This window comes from Nycticebus coucang, chromosome 2 (assembly GCF_027406575.1).
Source record: "Nycticebus coucang isolate mNycCou1 chromosome 2, mNycCou1.pri, whole genome shotgun sequence".
In the NCBI taxonomy this organism is placed as follows: Eukaryota; Metazoa; Chordata; class Mammalia; order Primates; family Lorisidae; genus Nycticebus; species Nycticebus coucang.
Genome location: NC_069781.1, coordinates 144,007,397 through 144,022,975, shown reverse-complemented (window position 1 = coordinate 144,022,975; position 15,579 = coordinate 144,007,397). Strand labels below are relative to the sequence as shown.

The following is a 15,579-nucleotide window of genomic DNA, read 5'->3' as shown; positions in this document are numbered from 1 at the left end:
TCTATTACAATTAAAAGTCTGCCGGTGTCCTAAGTAAAATTTTTTATCTTTGTTTGAAAGGGAACCCCTTACAGATTGTTTAAAGGATGTTGATTTGATTCCACCTTTTAATCGGATGCTGCTGGAAGTAACTTTTGGCAAGCTATATGCGTGGGCTATTCAGAATATTCGAAATGTTTTGATGGATGCAAATGCCAAATTTAAAGAGCGTGGTGAGTTTAAAAAAAAACTCTGATGAATAAAAGACTAATAAAATTGATGTTGTAGTAGTGTCGGTGATTACGTCACCGTTATTTCATAGCTTGGCCCTAGTTATATGCTGTGGAAATTTGCAAGTGCCATTTTCACGTTGGGAAAGACTTTAATAACTTTGTACATTAGCTTGATAATCTGCACTGCTTTTAGTGTTCTGTTTACTTTAGAAGACAATCTCGAAGTACTTTATTAAAAAGCTTTTATAGCTTCACATTTTTATGTATATCACTTATACCATGTACCTCAGAGTGTCTGTGTCCTATATTAATATTTATTTCTGAATATTTTGAGCATTCACAGACAAGTGCTAGGATTAGTATTATGGAAGAAAAGTGAAACATAACTGTTGCATTTGAAATTAATAGGGCTCCAAGGCTATTAAGTCTTATAGACAGGTGGAGAGAGCCATGTGCGGGGGTTGTAAGACAATTGCAAAGCATGACAGAGCTACCTGACGTCTACACTCCATCAGGATAGTGATGGATACTATTACTATTTTTCATGGATACTCCCTGAAAAATAAAAGCACAAAGTAATCTCCAGTGCTTTCTGTAGCATTTATACTCTGGTATCAATGCATAAGAAATTTAGGTGGGTCCAATGCTTATTAGGTATCCAGCCTGTTCCCCTGCAAACCATCACCAACGAGAACCCGTCAGGACCAAGCCTAGGGACCATCCCACAAGCACGCTTCCTCCTGGTGATGCTGAGCATGCTTACGCTGCAGCACGGGGCAAACAACCTCGACCTCCTGCTCAACTCTGGCACCCTCGCCCTCACGCAGACAGCACTGCGACTGATTGGTAGGTCGGCACTGGCTTTAGGGCCTCAAGAAAATGCCAAGATTTGCCTTCTTTCTCTCTTTCCTTAAAAAAAGTTTTTGAAGATTGTGGTAAAATATAAATGACATAAAATGTGCCATTTTAACGTTTACAATTCATTGGGTGGTGCCTGTGGTTCAGTGAGTAGGGCGCCGGCCCCATATACTAAGGGTGGCGGGTTAGAACCTGGTCCTGACCAAACTGCAACAAAAAAATAGGCATTGTGGCGGGCACCTATAGTCACGGCTACTCGGGAGGCTGAGGCAAGAGAATCGCCTACACCCAAGAGCTGGAGGTTGCTGTGACCAAGTGCTAATACCACGGCACTCTACTGAGGGTAATGAAGTAAGACTTTGTCTCTAAAAAAATAATAATAAAGTTTACAATTCCTTGGTACTAAGCACTTTCATAATTTTGTGGAGCTATTGCCACTGTCTTGTTCTAGAACATTTTCATCACCTCAAATGCACCTGATTTCGCACTTATTCCCCATTTCTCCCAACCTACAGTCCCAGCACCACAGGGCTGTTTTCTCTCTCTGTGGATATATCGTGTAAATGGAGTTATACAACTTGTGGTCTTGGTGTCTAGGATTGTCTAGAGAACCTGCTGCCCTATCTGTGTCAGGACCATTAGAGCAGTGGTTCTCAACATGTGGGTTGCGACCCCTAAAACCTAACCCATCCTGCATATCAGATATTTACATTAAGATTCATAACAGTAGCAAAATTACGGTTATGAAGTAGCAATGAAAATAATTGTATGCTTGGGGGTCACCACAACATGAGGAACTATATTAAAGGGTCATGGCATTAGGAAGGTTGAGAACCACTGGTCTAGAGAGCCTGCTGCCCTACCTGTGTTAGGACCGTCTAGAGAGCCCCACTGCCCTGTCTGTGTTAGGACCATCTAGAGAGCCCTGTTGCCCAGTCTTGTCAGGGCTATCTAGGATCACTCCCAGGATCCATGATTTGCCAGGAGGACTCTATAAACTCAGCGTGTGGTTGTGCTCAAGTCTGTGATTGATAACAGCAAATGGAGACAGCAAAATCATCAAAGGAAAAAGGCACATGGGCCAAGTCTGGGCAAGCCAGGCACAGGCTTCCAGATCTTTCTCCCAGAGGAGTTTCAAGGACACACTAATCCCCCAGCACCAAGCTGCAGCAACTCCTACCAGAGAAGCTGATTAGGGTTGGTTGCACAGACACCCCTCTGCCTGGCAAGTACCATGTGCCAGACCCCAGGGGAAGGCAGGTTTCAGCACAGACCTCGCTGTGTGTACAGACAGATGAGGCCCAGTGAGCCACTCTTATCACCTAGGGAGCAGAGAGCCCTCCTGAAATCCAGTTCCCAGATGGCTGGCCTGCTGGAGGGCACGTCTCAGACTGGCTGTCAGCTCTTTTGTGCACAGAACCATAATTAAAGTTTGTTAATTTCTATTATTAGACATTTAGGGTTGGTTATCTTTATTTTTCTATTATTAAAAATATGGTGTCTTGCTAACTTAATCATTTTGTCTTTCAGAGGGACTAATCCCTAGAAGTAGAGCCAATACCTTTTCTGAGCATTTTTGAGCATATTTATATATTTTTTCTTTCCCTTTACCTTCTCTGTGTCCTAGATACAATCAATAAAATTTTCACAGTGCTTATTATACTAATTCATGAAAGATATACTATGGATTTACAATTACAATTACTTCGTTAACACTGGGCTGATTTTGTTCATGTGTGCAATAGAGAATTTTGCAGATGCCCACCTGTTCAGCTGACGTTGTGACTGTGCCAACAGGTCCCAGCTGTGATAGTATTGAGGAAGATATGAACGCTTCTGCACAAGGAGCCTCTGCCACAGTCTTGGAGGAGACGAGGAAGGAAACGGCTCCTGCGCAGCTCCCTGTCTCAGGGCCAGAACTGGCTGCTATGATGAAGATTGGGACCAGGGTCATGAGAGGTGTGGACTGGAAATGGGGCGATCAGGTACTCAGAGACTTGATTCGAATGTGCTAGTCGCATCCTGGTTGCTGTGGTGTGGGCGGTGGAGCTAAGGACATGTGCCATCCATGGATAACGTAGGTGTTGATTTCTGAGCAACTGAAGAGTCAAAACCGACAGAGTAATGGCAGTCTGCTGTGAGGGCATCTCCAGCAGGGGCAAGTCTGCAAAAAGTCGCAGCTATTTTCAGAAAACTCATTGGTGTGAGGCTCAATTTGATGTGCAGTTCAAACAAGAGAGTGAACATGCTGAATGATACGACTGTGAATGCTCCCTGTGCCCCTGCCCCTGTGAGCTGTTGGCCATGCGCCTTGAGTGCCTAAACCCAGCAATTCTGGTGTACCAGCTGGGTGGGTGGCCACCTCTCGTTTTCCCTCCTGGCTCCTGCTTCCAAATCTGTGTCAGGTGCTCCTATGGGGAGGTTGCTTACCACAGTCCTTGCTGATTGAGGACAGCATTCACCTTCCCATAGCTCTGTCTGGGGTTTCTTAATCATACTGTTCAGCACAGACTTTGTTCCAGTTATCTTAGAAATGAAAGTGTAGTCAGTGACCAGCATCCTATAAACTGCCTTCTCCTATAGAAAGGACAGATGGAGCTTCCAGTATAGGGCCCAGGGGTCAAACAGAAGTAGGAGTGTAAGGGTACTTAGGCTGTTGTAGCCCTATGGGGGCTTGAAGGGCCAGAGCAAGCTGCTAGGACCACGCTGGGGAGGCCCACCTTTGCCCAGAGAGGATCCTCACTGAGATGATTGTTTCTTTGCTGAAGGATATGAGCATGTTGTTTCATAGCATTTAATTTACAGTGATCTGAGTTGTCATTTTGCAGGTAGGTTTGGGGAGTCTGTTAACATGAATGTGTGTGCAGTGGTGGACCCCCTTATGGAGCCACCTGGGTGGCACAACTGGTGTGAAGGGACTGGGGAAGTACACATGCCCTCTTAATGGATCGTTATTTTGACTTTCTCAGGATGGACCTCCTCCAGGCCTAGGCCGAGTGATTGGTGAGCTAGGAGAAGACGGGTGGATAAGGGTCCAGTGGGACACAGGCAGCACCAACTCCTACCGGATGGGGAAAGAAGGGAAGTACGACCTCAAGCTGGCAGAGCTGCCGGCCTCTACACAGCCCTTGGCGGAGGACTCAGACACAGAGGACGACTCTGGTGGGTGGTTCTTGGAGGCATCAAGTCCAGGGCAGCCTAACAAATTGTCCAGGTGCTGGCTGGCTATCATTTTCATGTGGGAAGTTAAATAGTGTATCTGAGGTCATCTGTAGGCCGTACTAGCCTCTGACTCTGCAGGTGACTCTGATGCCAGTGCACAAAGAGACTTTGGGACTAGCGACCCAGCTGGAACAACTGCCCGCACTTTCCCTCCATTTGTGCTTTCACCCCTCTGAGAGTGTGATGGCAGGCCAGGTGCAGCCTCACCTCTGCTGGCGGTGTGTGCTTGCTGCTGAGCCTGAGTTCGAGGAAGTGAGCCGGGGCTCTGCAGAGTGGGCAATGCCCTGCAGTCCCTCTGCCTCCTTCCATAGCTACGGTCCCCAGCAGAGCATGGTCCACCTGCCTGCTGCCTCTGCCTCTCCTCTGTAGTCCCTGACTACAGAGTGAAGCAAGTTAGTATTTTACTGTTTCTATGAAATCAGAGGTGAGGACTTGGGGGTAGACCTAGGAAGTTAGATCCTTCATGACATGTTTTAGCTGTGTCAGAAAGACTTTGGGATGGATGTGGGAAGGAAGCTTCAAATGGCTGGTCTTGGTGAAACCATCCAAGAGGCCCTCACTGTCCACTGCTGGGGTGAGGTGCAGAGAAGACCTTTGCGGTGTGCTCAGTGGAGAGCAGGTGCTGTGGGGGTGAGAGTCTGTGCCCCACAGTGCAGTGTCAGCACTCACTCTGATATCACCACTCTGGGTACAGTCCGTTCAGATGTGAACAGAAGTGATACCTGCTGTGCGGGGCTGTTAGAGGTGATGCGTGCCGAGTCCCCATACCCTGGTAGTGGGTGCCAGTTGTTTTGCTGCTGCGTCTCACCTGCAGCCTGCTGCTCCAGAGTAGGAGCCAACTCTTTCTCTGCCCACCTTGATAGGTGGAGGCAGGCCTGGCCACCTGCTGGGAGGGCTTTTCCCCACAGGGATGTCAGAGTCTGGGCAGGGATGGCCATGTCTGCAAAGGTGGCTTCTGCGGTCACACACCTTCACCTTGTTTCAGAGCTGGCCAGGCTGTACATGTGAATATCTCATCTCCCTGCACTATGCAGGTCCTGGCCAGCTCATTGGAAACTTGCTTTTGACGTTTAATAAGTAGTCTTTCTAAAGAAGTGAAACCTTAGAATCGTTTCAGTGTTTCTGAGTTATGTGTATACATGTGCTGATGCTCTTTTAAAAAAATTAAAGGCTCATTTTCTTTGAGGAATATGGGAACAGAAATGATCATGGTGGGCATTTGATGTATCTCAGTACCTTTGTCTTAATTTTACTGTGTCAGCAAAAGGAGGAAATGTGATATTGAATCCTTTAAATTATGTACATGGGCATCATTTGATTTTATTTGGGAATGTATTTTCTTATTTTGATTATTTTTTTCAGAAGCTGAACAAATTGAAAGCAACATTCACCCCACTGCAGTGATGCTCACCAGCACTGTTAACTTGCTACAGACCCTCTGCCTCTCTGCTGGGGTGCATGCTGAGGTCATGCAGAGCGAAGCCACCAAGACTCTGTGTGGCCTGCTGCGCATGTTAGTGGAGAGTGGAACGACGGACAAGACACGTATGAAATGAGTGGCTGTAGGCCCGGGAGTCAGTGCAGGGGCTGCGGATTGGCCAGGGTTTTGTGGGTGTGTGTGTCTGAGTGAATATGTGTGTATGAGAGAGTGTGTGGGTCTGTGTTGTATCTATGAGTGTGTGTGTATGTCTGTGTCTGTGTGTGAGAGAGAATGTGTGTGTGTGTCTGTGTGTATCTGAATGAGTGTCTGAGTTCCTGTGAGTGTGAATGTGTGTGGGGGCAAGTGTCTTTGTGTGTGAGTGCATGAATGAGTATGTGTGTGTCTGTGTGAGAGAGAGAATGTGTGTCTGTGAGTGTGAATGTGGAGAGGGACAAGTGTGTTTGTGGGTGTGAGTGAGTGTATGTATGAGTTTCCTCTGGCTGCCATAACAAAGTACTAGGGACTGGGTGGCGCAGACAGCAGAAGTTCTACCTTTGGGAGCTGGAAGTCCAAGGGCTGGGCTGGTTCCTACTGAGAGCCCTGAGGGAGAGTGCCCCAGCCCTTCCGCTACTTCTGGTGGGTTGCTGGTGATCTTTGGTAATCCTTGCCTTGTTCAAGCATCACTCTAATTTCTACCTTTGTGTTCATATGACATTCTCTGTGTGTATGTGTCCAAATTTCCCCTTTTTATATGGACACTATTTAGCCGCATCTAAACTATTTGTGGTATTATTTGTAAATAATCTATTTACAAATATATTATGTTCTGAGGTACTGTAGGGGTTAGGGCTTCAGCATACAAATTTTGAAGGGGCTACTATTCAGCCCATAACATTGGCTCAAAGTAACAAATCTGTTGTCTTAGAGTTCTGGAGATCAGAAGTCCCAAATCCAGGTGTGGGCAGGGCCGTGCTCCCTCCGCAGACTCTCGGTGATGACCTTTCTTGTCTTGTCCAGCTCCTGGCTCTAGGCTTCCTTGGCTTGTTGCTGTATCACCCGGGCTCTGCCTCTTCCTCACAAAGCCACCTCCCTAGGTGTCAGTGTGTCCTTTCTGGTTCTTATAAGGACTTTTTCACTGGATTGGTTCACTCTAATCCAATATATCATCTGAATTTATTTATTTATTTATTTATTTTTGCAGTTTTTGGCCAGGGCTGGGTATGAACCGGCCACCTCCGGCATATGGGGCTGGTGCCTTACTCCGTTGAGCCACAGGCGCCGCCCGTCATCTGAATTTTTAACCTTAATCATACCTGTAAGAAACATGTTTACAAATAAGATCAGATTCTGAGGTTCCAGGAATGGTTCTGGGGTGGAATTCAATGCATAAAGTGTTTGTGTGTGAATGTGAATGTAAGTGAGGGAGTGTGAGTTGAGCAAGTAGGGTGAGTGTGTGTGACTGTGAGCAAACATAAGCGTGGGTGTAAATGTATGTGAGTGTATTTCAGAATACTTGTGCACTGTGTGTTAGAATGAGTATGATGTGTGTGTCAGTATGCATTGTGTGTGGATGAACATGCGTGGGAGACTGTGTCAGTGACTGATGCAGCATGGTGGGAGTCTATGGGCAGCATGAGGTGCATGTTTAGGGGTGTCATCATGACTAGGTGTGTGGGAGTGGGTGGAGAGCTGCATGTGGGCCAAGTCAGGGGCAGGGACATTGCACTGTGGTGTGTGAATGGTTTGAGTGTGAGCATGCACGAGGGTGTGAGTGAGTGTGAGCAGGTGTCAGAGGAGGTGTCTGACTAAATGTCAGGGAGAGTGTCCCGGGCTGAAAGAAGGTGGGTGTCTCTGTAACCCTGGCAAGCTGGAGGAGGGTGGGGGAAATGGGCCTGATTGTGTGGGGGGGGGAGAGGGACTGGAGAAGGGTCCCTCTTTGCCCTGGAGGGTTGCACTAATGATGTGCTTTCAGGGATTTGTTGCTAAGTGTGTTTGTTTTCTTCCCACAGCTCCTCCAAATAGGCTGGTGTATCGAGAACAGCACCGTAGCTGGTGCACACTCGGGTTTGTGAGGAGCATCGCACTCACACCTCAGGTGTGCGGTGCCCTCAGCTCCCCGCAGTGGATCACACTGCTCATGAAGGTCATGGAAGGGCATGCGCCTTTCACCGCCGCCTCATTGCAGAGGCAGGTAATGTGCTGTGGGCCCATCCCAGCCTGCTGAGCATGGCAGACCCCAGCCTGCTGTGGCTCCCAGGCCGCCAAGGCAGGGGCCTTCATTCAGTGATACATGCAGAGAAGAATTAGAAGGGATGCAGGGTAGATTCTAGAGGCAAGGAGGGAGGTGCCTAGTCACTTGGAGTTGGGTACATTGCCAAGCTTTAGTGTACTTGCTTTTTTGTTAAGTGATAAATTCTGCATCTGCTCTCATCTGCTTCACATCTTCACTCATCTACTGTTTTAAGAAGCATTAAATGAAAAGGAATTCTCTTTTGAGTTGAGCAGACATATCTTTTGTTTGCAATGTCTTTTAACCTCTGATAATCCTGACCATTAATCACCTTAGGTATAATCTGGCTATAAAATATTGTATGTCAAAATTTTCAGTGATGATGTCACTGTACTCAGAGACCTTCTCTTGAAAGAAAAAAATTTTTCACATGATTAATTGCATTATAGAAACAAAAAAAGAGCAAATAGCAATCTGTAATTTCTTAATCTATCAGATAAGTTATTTTTAATGCTTGTCATTGTGGATTGTCTTATCAGATCTTGGCTGTGCACTTACTACAAGCAGTCCTCCCATCATGGGACAAGACAGAGAGGGCAGGGGACATGAAGTGCCTTGTGGAGAAGCTGTTTGGCTTCTTGGGAAGTCTGCTCAGTACCTGTTCTTCCGACGTGCCCTTGCTCAGAGGTGGGTGGCTCTCTCCCCTGCCTGTGCAGTGGTTGGAGAGCAGTGCACAGTGCAGCTTCTCTGTGTTTCTTCCTCAGAATCCATGCTGAGGAGGCGCAGGGCCCGCCCGCAGGCCTCGCTGACGGCCACTCATAGCAGCACTCTGGCGGAGGAGGTGGTGGCACTGCTCCGCACGCTGCACTCCCTGCCCCAGTGGAATGGGCTCATCAATAAGTACATCAACTCCCAGCTCTGCCTGGTCACGCATAGCTACTCGGGAAAGCTGTCAGAGGGGGTGGGTTCTACTTTTCTCCCTAGATTGATGAGGGCTGGGCAGTGTGTGGACTCCCTTGTCCAGCTTGCCATCTGCTGTCTACACTAGGTTCTGCTGGAGGACTACTTCCCCGACTCTGAGAATCCAGAGGTGGGGGGCCTCATGGCGGTTCTGGCTGTGATTGGGGGGATCGACGGTCGCCTGCGCCTCGGGGGCCAAGTCACTCACGATGAATTTGGAGAAGGGACTGTGACCCGTATTACTCCAAAAGGCAGAATCACGGTGCAGTTCTCAGACATGCGGATGCGCCGTGTGTGCCCATTGAATCAGCTGAAACCAGTAGGTGAACTTGTGCTGTTCTGCATAACAAGGAAGTAGATTTGGATTAGAACTGGGTTCTGAAATTAAAACTTGGAGCACTTGGTTCTCAAACTTGGTGTCTGCCCTCTAGGAAACTGTGACTTCAGGAAAACCACTTCCATTTTATCTGTGTTAGTTTGTGCCTCTGTGATAAGCAGAGCCTGCCTCACAGGGCCCACAGAGCAGTGTTCGCAACCTTGCTTGTGTTGAGTGACATGGCCTGTATGGTAGGTAACTGCCATTACCTTAAACCTGTGAATCAGGGTGCATAGGGAAGTGAGCTGTTTACAGGATTTAATAAAGGACTGTTTTGATTATTGCAGGATTATATGTTGTGGAAAATTGGATGTGTATAGAAAATACCTAAGAAGATAATAACCATCACCCTGATGTGATTATTGTTGACAAATTGGTGAAGAAAAATCAATACAGATAATATTTATTATATGTATAAGTCTCTAACTTGTCTTTAATGGCATCCTTTGAAATGATCATTCTCTTATAGAAAAAGACTTACTGGGTATATGTGGTGTTCCAGAATTAAGATGCATGGTTATAGCTTTTCGAATGTTTTATTTGTTCATTTCCTTGGCCACATGTGAAGGTTTCTGTGCTCTGTCCTCAGCTTCCTGCCATGGCATTCAGTGTGCATAACCTGCCTTTCACGGAGCCCATGCTGTCCGTCTGGGCTCAGCTGGTGAACCTCGCTGGGAGCAAACTGGAAAAGCACAAAATAAAGAAATCTCGGAAGCCAGACTTTGCAGGTCAGCGTGTGGGATTTCGGTCTTCACTGGTGTTGTTTGGACAGTGTTTGTTCTTTGGGAGTTTGTGTGACTGCTGGAGTCTTTCATGTGGATTTAGTGTTTGTTGAGTTACAGTTGGGATTGTAACTTTGAGTGTGGTGGAAGTGTTTTTGGGATAACCTTCGACACTGTTTGGAGCCACATCTGCAGACCGCCCACTGGCCCAACCCCTCTTACTCAGCACTTCATCTGAGCATATTTTCAAAGAGGAATCTGTGCTGCATTCTATTCCTACTTGTTAACCCTCCATCCCGTGGCTGTGTGACCCAGTCACCCTTTTGGATCTTTACTCATGGCCTCTTAGTTGCCAGGAACAGGAGGCTTTTGTATTAGGATCTGCTTTGCTTTGTGATGTGCAAGGTGGGCTAAACTTGTGGCCACTTACACTTAAACTTTTCCTCTGCATCTAGAATACCCTACTGATTTTCCTTGCATACCCTTTCATGGTCTTAGAGAGTTCTCTGCCTATTCTTTGTACCCCAGGAATCCTTGTTGTTGTCACCAGTAACTTTTGGCTCATTCTGACCACTCTTTCTGAGTTTTCTCACTTATTTCCTGCCCATATCTGTGATTTGCGCTCCAGCACTGATGATGGTAACCACCTTCAACTCTGAATCTCCAGTTCACATCTCTGCTTGGAGGTCCAGTGTGTGTATATCGCAGCATGTCCAAAACTCAGCCAGCCTTCCCCAGTAGCCACTGTGTCCCATGATGGTGAAGAACGCTGTCTGCCAGTTGATCAAGCTCAGTGTCCAGGTGGCACCTGTTCTGATCTCCCACCCTGTCCTACATGGGCTCCCCTGGCCTCCAGCCACACCCTGTGTTTCAGTGCTGCTACCAGGTCTGTGGTTCGGGCCCTTGGACTCTGCTGGCTGCTCCTCCATTTTGGCCTGTGTCATCTCTGCACATCACTGGATTAGATAGGACTGTGGGGGAATGGCTGGGAGCTCCTTCAGTTAAAGAACTAGTGTATTTGACAAAATTTTCTCAGAGGAGCCTTGCAAGAAAAGGTGATAGTATCTTGCTTGTGACCTTGTATGTGGCTGAAATTCTAGCAATTTGGGAAACAGTTGATTATATTAACAGCTAATGTGGTTCTAACCATGGTAAACCATTTAATCTTCATTCCAGCCTGTTGAGGGAGGCACCAGGAGAGCAGGTAAGGAAGAAGACCCTGGGGGTCAGAGGACACTAACTCAGAAGCACAGTGTCTGTGTGTGGTTGGATTGTTGTCTTCACTGCAGAGGCCACTGTGGTGAGGGGAGCTGAGCAGGCATGCCCTTTCACTGGGCCTTCCTTCCACAGGACAAGTGGATCTGGACCTACTGCGCTCCCAGCAGCTGAAGCTGTACATCCTGAAAGCTGGCCGTGCGCTGCTCTCCCACCAGGACAAACTGAGGCAGATCTTATCTCAGCCAGCTATTCAGGAGGCGGGAACTGTTCATGCAGGTATCTTTTTACTAAAGTTCTTATAGATTTGTAAGAAAGGCAGATTCTCCAGTGGGAAAGTAGTCAAAGGACATGAACAAGCAGTTCATAAAAGGGTCACATTAGATGGCTTATAAATGTCAAGAAAGATACATGGTCAACTGGTGATTGTTGTCTTACAAGACGGACGAGACTGGGTGGGTGAGGAGAGAAAACAGTATCCTCATGCCGGTGGGCCAGCAGCATTGCCGGCACTTAGGAAAGTGTTAGAAATGCAGATCCCACCCTGCCCCAGATCAGAGAAATCAGAACCTGGACAGTGGCTCCTCCTATGCACATAAAGCGGCACTCTGTGAACACGTGAGTGGGAGTTGAAGTTGGCATACCCGTCTCATAGGCATTTGAGGAAACACATCAGATTTTAAGATGCATAAATATCTGTACTTATACACTTGGACCTAGCAAGTCCTCTTGTGGGAATTTACCACACAAAAAAGCCTGTAAAGATAACATACTTACAGTGTCATCATGGCATATATTTTGTGTTGAAAAACTAAAAATGTTGGGCGGCGCCTGTGGCTCAGTCAGTAAGGCGCCGGCCCCATATACTGAGGGTGGCGGGTTTAAACCCAGCCCTGGCCAAACTGCAACCAAAAAAATAGCTGGGCATTGTGGCGGGCGCCTGTAGTCCCAGCTACTCGGGAGGCTGAGGCAAGAGAATCGCTTAAGCCCAGGAGTTGGAGGTTGCTGTGAGCTGTGTGAGGCCACGGCACTCTACCGAGGGCCATAAAGTGAGACTCTGTCTCTACAAAAAAAAAAAAACTAAAGATGCTAAATGCCCATTATTTGTAGGATATCCATGCAGTGGAAAACTACAGCGCCATTCAAAATGATGGGCCGTGTACAGTTGTTTTTCCATGTTCATGGGGATTGGTTCCCGGACCCACCGAGAATGCCAGAACTAACTGGCGCTCTGGTCTCTTCTATAAAACGGCCTGTTGTTTGCATATAACTGTGCACATCCTCCTGTGTACTGTAAAATTGTAAATGATATGTAAATGGTTGTTATGCTGTATTTTTTTTAAAAACTGTATTTTTGAATTATATTGTTACAGTACTTTTTAAACTTTAAATTTTTTCCAAATTTTTTTAAAAATTCAGTAAATTTAAAACATTTTTTATTTTTATTTTTTATTGCAGATTAGTATGAGGGTACAAATGATTAAGTCACATTTTTGTATTTCTAAGGTAAAGTCAAGTTGTAGTTGAGCCCTTCACCCAGGAGGTGTGCTATGCACCCTCACGCCAAGTATCTTTAATCTGTGGTTGATTGAATCTGTGGATGTGGTGGGCCAACTGCATATGTTTATTGCCATGGAGACATGAAAATGATGTGTAGACAGAAAAGCACAGTGCTGTGTTTATCTGTTTACAGACATGCCATGGCTTCATCTATTTAGCAAAGTAGTGACAGTAATCTTTGGTGGAATTTGGGCTGATTTTATTTTCTTTATGCTTCTCTATATTCCTTTTTCTAGAATGAGCTCATACCACTTCTAACAGAATAAAAAGCTACAAACTGTTTTTTGATTATCTAATATTAAAAGACATGGTGTATGTGTTACGATGATTATTTTCTAGGTTTGGAATGGGGAGAGAATGAATGCTGGTGGCTCTGTCCTATGGGACCAGTGTGCTGTGAGGCCCGTTAGTTCTAAGGCATCTGGGGACAGTGGCAGCTGAGGCTGGCACAGGCAGTCTTTGAAGGGTATGGCGTACAGGTGCCAGGTGACAGTCTGGCATTGGTGGAGGAGACAGAAGGAGCACAGATGAAAGCAGTGAGTCTTTGGGAGAGTCCTGAGCAGCCCCTCTGCCTGGAGCTCAGGGCTCTTGGTGAGTCCAAGGCTACAGCTGGAGAGGCAGGTGATATCCTGGTGCAGGGTGCCTTGGAGACCAGGGTGGGATTAAGGACAACTGAGGAGTCTGTGGGGGGGGCCATGTGACAAGGGTGGACTGGTGTTTAGAGGCGTGGCGGATCTGCTATTAAGGTGTAGGCGTGTTTGAAATGGGAGATCAGGGGCATGGAGAATTACTCTGTCAGTGAGCTGGTGCCTTCCAGGGGAAGGCAGAAAAGTGGAGAATGTTCCTGGGGGCGCTGTGATGTTGTATTACACAGATGATAACTTTGTGTGAAGCCAGTGGAAAGTCAGAGATGCTGATGTTTCACATTTGGGCTGATGTTCTGGGTTGAGGGCAGAACAGTGAGTAGTGCATTTGCAAAGATGAGTCTAGCAGAATGTGGAGAGTTTGAGTTTGTTTCTTTATCTTAAGATGAGAGGATACTGTGAAATTAATTTTAAACCTTTAGCCTAGTTTGAGAGAAAGTGATTTCATTCTTATTCATTCTTATTAGAGGTGGTAGGGATGTTGAAGATAATTCGTACCTGAAGGGATTGGGAAACTGGAGCCTGGGAATTGGGTTGGCTGTTGTGCGCTGACCCTGATAACAGAGCTGACTCAGGGTTATGTGTTGGGCTGAACGGGGCAGGGGGGTGGGAGTGGTGCTCTAGGTGGAGCTGTGGAACTACCATGGCACCTGTTTTTGTAAGGACCAACAAACTCATGGCATCTGGTTTTGTAAATAAAGTTTTTTGGAAGGCAGGCGTCTCCTTGTTGGCAGAGTCCAGTACCTGTCACACAGACCTGATGGCCCATAAGCCTAAACTGTACACTGTCTGACCCTTTAAGAGAAAGATTTCCCACTGCTAGATAGACTGAATTGTGTGAAAGGTGCCTGGGGCTCTGGATACCTGGTGCTGTAGCAAAGGGAGCCTGAAAGTCCTCACGGAAAGCCCACTTAAAATAGACAAGACACCATTACCCTGACCACATGACCCCTATGGAATTAGTGCATTATGTGATTTGAGTAAGGCTCAGTGGGAAAAGCCAGAGCAGAAATGCAGACTTGAGAGGTGTCCATTGTAGGGGCTACTGAAGCAGTGAGCATGGAAGAATGGTGTGAGAGAATTGGACCAAGGGCAGAAATCTGAGACTAGGAGACCGATGAATTAATGAAGGACAGAGACCAAAAAGGTAGTGGAAAATTGTTTAAAGTCTAATTTTGTTTGTTTGATATCTGAGTCTTGAAGATTTGGTGATCTGTCTATAATGAGGCAGAGATCTATCTAGCTTAACATGCTCAATATGTCCTGTTTAATAATAGAGATGTTTGCAGTTGAAAATAGAATGTTGCGCATATTTTGTTTTTATGTTTAGATGATGGAGCAGTCGCATCCCCTGACCCCGGGGACCTGTCCCCTGAAGGGCCTCAGCCCCCCATGATCCTCTTGCAGCAGTTGTTGGCTGCGGCCACCCAGCCATCCCCTGTGAAGGCCATATTCGATAAACAGGAACTGGAGGTATAGTTGTTCACACCTGGCAAGTTTCTACTTCAGAGTACTCAGTTGTTAATGAATTTTTAAAAGATGTATATTCTATTAAGGATATATTCTGAATTTTAAATGGTCATTCCCAAATAAATGTTATGACTGTTAGACTTTGCTATGTTTGGGCACAGTCAGCAAAGCATCAAAAAGTGAAAGGTTGAAGTTTTGGATTTGTGTAAATTGTTTGCAAACACTCACTAGATGCAGCATGGCTTAAACACTCACATATTCACAGAGGGTCCTTTTCTAGGACTGGAAGAGACCGTTAGACTGAGGACTGTGGCACTTGCTTGGTATGTCCTTCACTCCTCAGCTTCCGGTGTGCTCTGTTGCTGCCGGGCCCTCTGCCCTCCCACACAGTGGGGCACACACTCTGGGCTGCTGGATGTTCCCACAGAGGAGGCAAAGTGTCGGGGTCTGAGAAGAACAAGAGATTCCATTGGCAGGCATTTAGAGGACTAGATGTTTAAAATCCTCTTGCTGTATAATTCAAACAAGTTCTGGGTAGGCTATGAAAGACAAAAGCAAAAACCTCAGCGCCTGGTTTGGCAGGCAGAAATTACCCTATTAGACGTCTTCAGACACTAAGGCCCTATGGAGCCAGGATCCAGAGTGAGGCAGTGTCTGTCTGGGGCCCATGGGAGGGCTTTCCTCAGTCCT

General features: G+C 46.6%; 1 protein-coding gene across 11 annotated transcripts in view; it reads left to right on the top strand.

Annotated features, from left to right (window-relative positions):
- Positions 1 to 15,579, top strand: part of HERC2 (HECT and RLD domain containing E3 ubiquitin protein ligase 2) — a 275,737-nt gene that overhangs the window by 174,429 nt on the left and 85,729 nt on the right. For 10 of the 11 annotated variants that reach the window (XM_053582031.1, XM_053582025.1, XM_053582029.1 and 7 more), the window contains 12 exons: positions 61 to 212; positions 867 to 1,058; positions 2,868 to 3,055; positions 4,040 to 4,232; positions 5,655 to 5,837; positions 7,722 to 7,903; positions 8,482 to 8,629; positions 8,707 to 8,903; positions 8,991 to 9,221; positions 9,868 to 10,006; positions 11,351 to 11,494; positions 14,750 to 14,892. In XM_053582031.1, coding sequence (XP_053438006.1) covers positions 61 to 212; positions 867 to 1,058; positions 2,868 to 3,055; positions 4,040 to 4,232; positions 5,655 to 5,837; positions 7,722 to 7,903; positions 8,482 to 8,629; positions 8,707 to 8,903; positions 8,991 to 9,221; positions 9,868 to 10,006; positions 11,351 to 11,494; positions 14,750 to 14,892 — 2,092 coding nt within the window. The remainder of the gene's footprint in view (positions 1 to 60; positions 213 to 866; positions 1,059 to 2,867; positions 3,056 to 4,039; positions 4,233 to 5,654; positions 5,838 to 7,721; positions 7,904 to 8,481; positions 8,630 to 8,706; positions 8,904 to 8,990; positions 9,222 to 9,867; positions 10,007 to 11,350; positions 11,495 to 14,749; positions 14,893 to 15,579) is intronic. The other variant, XM_053582027.1, reaches the window with a different exon arrangement.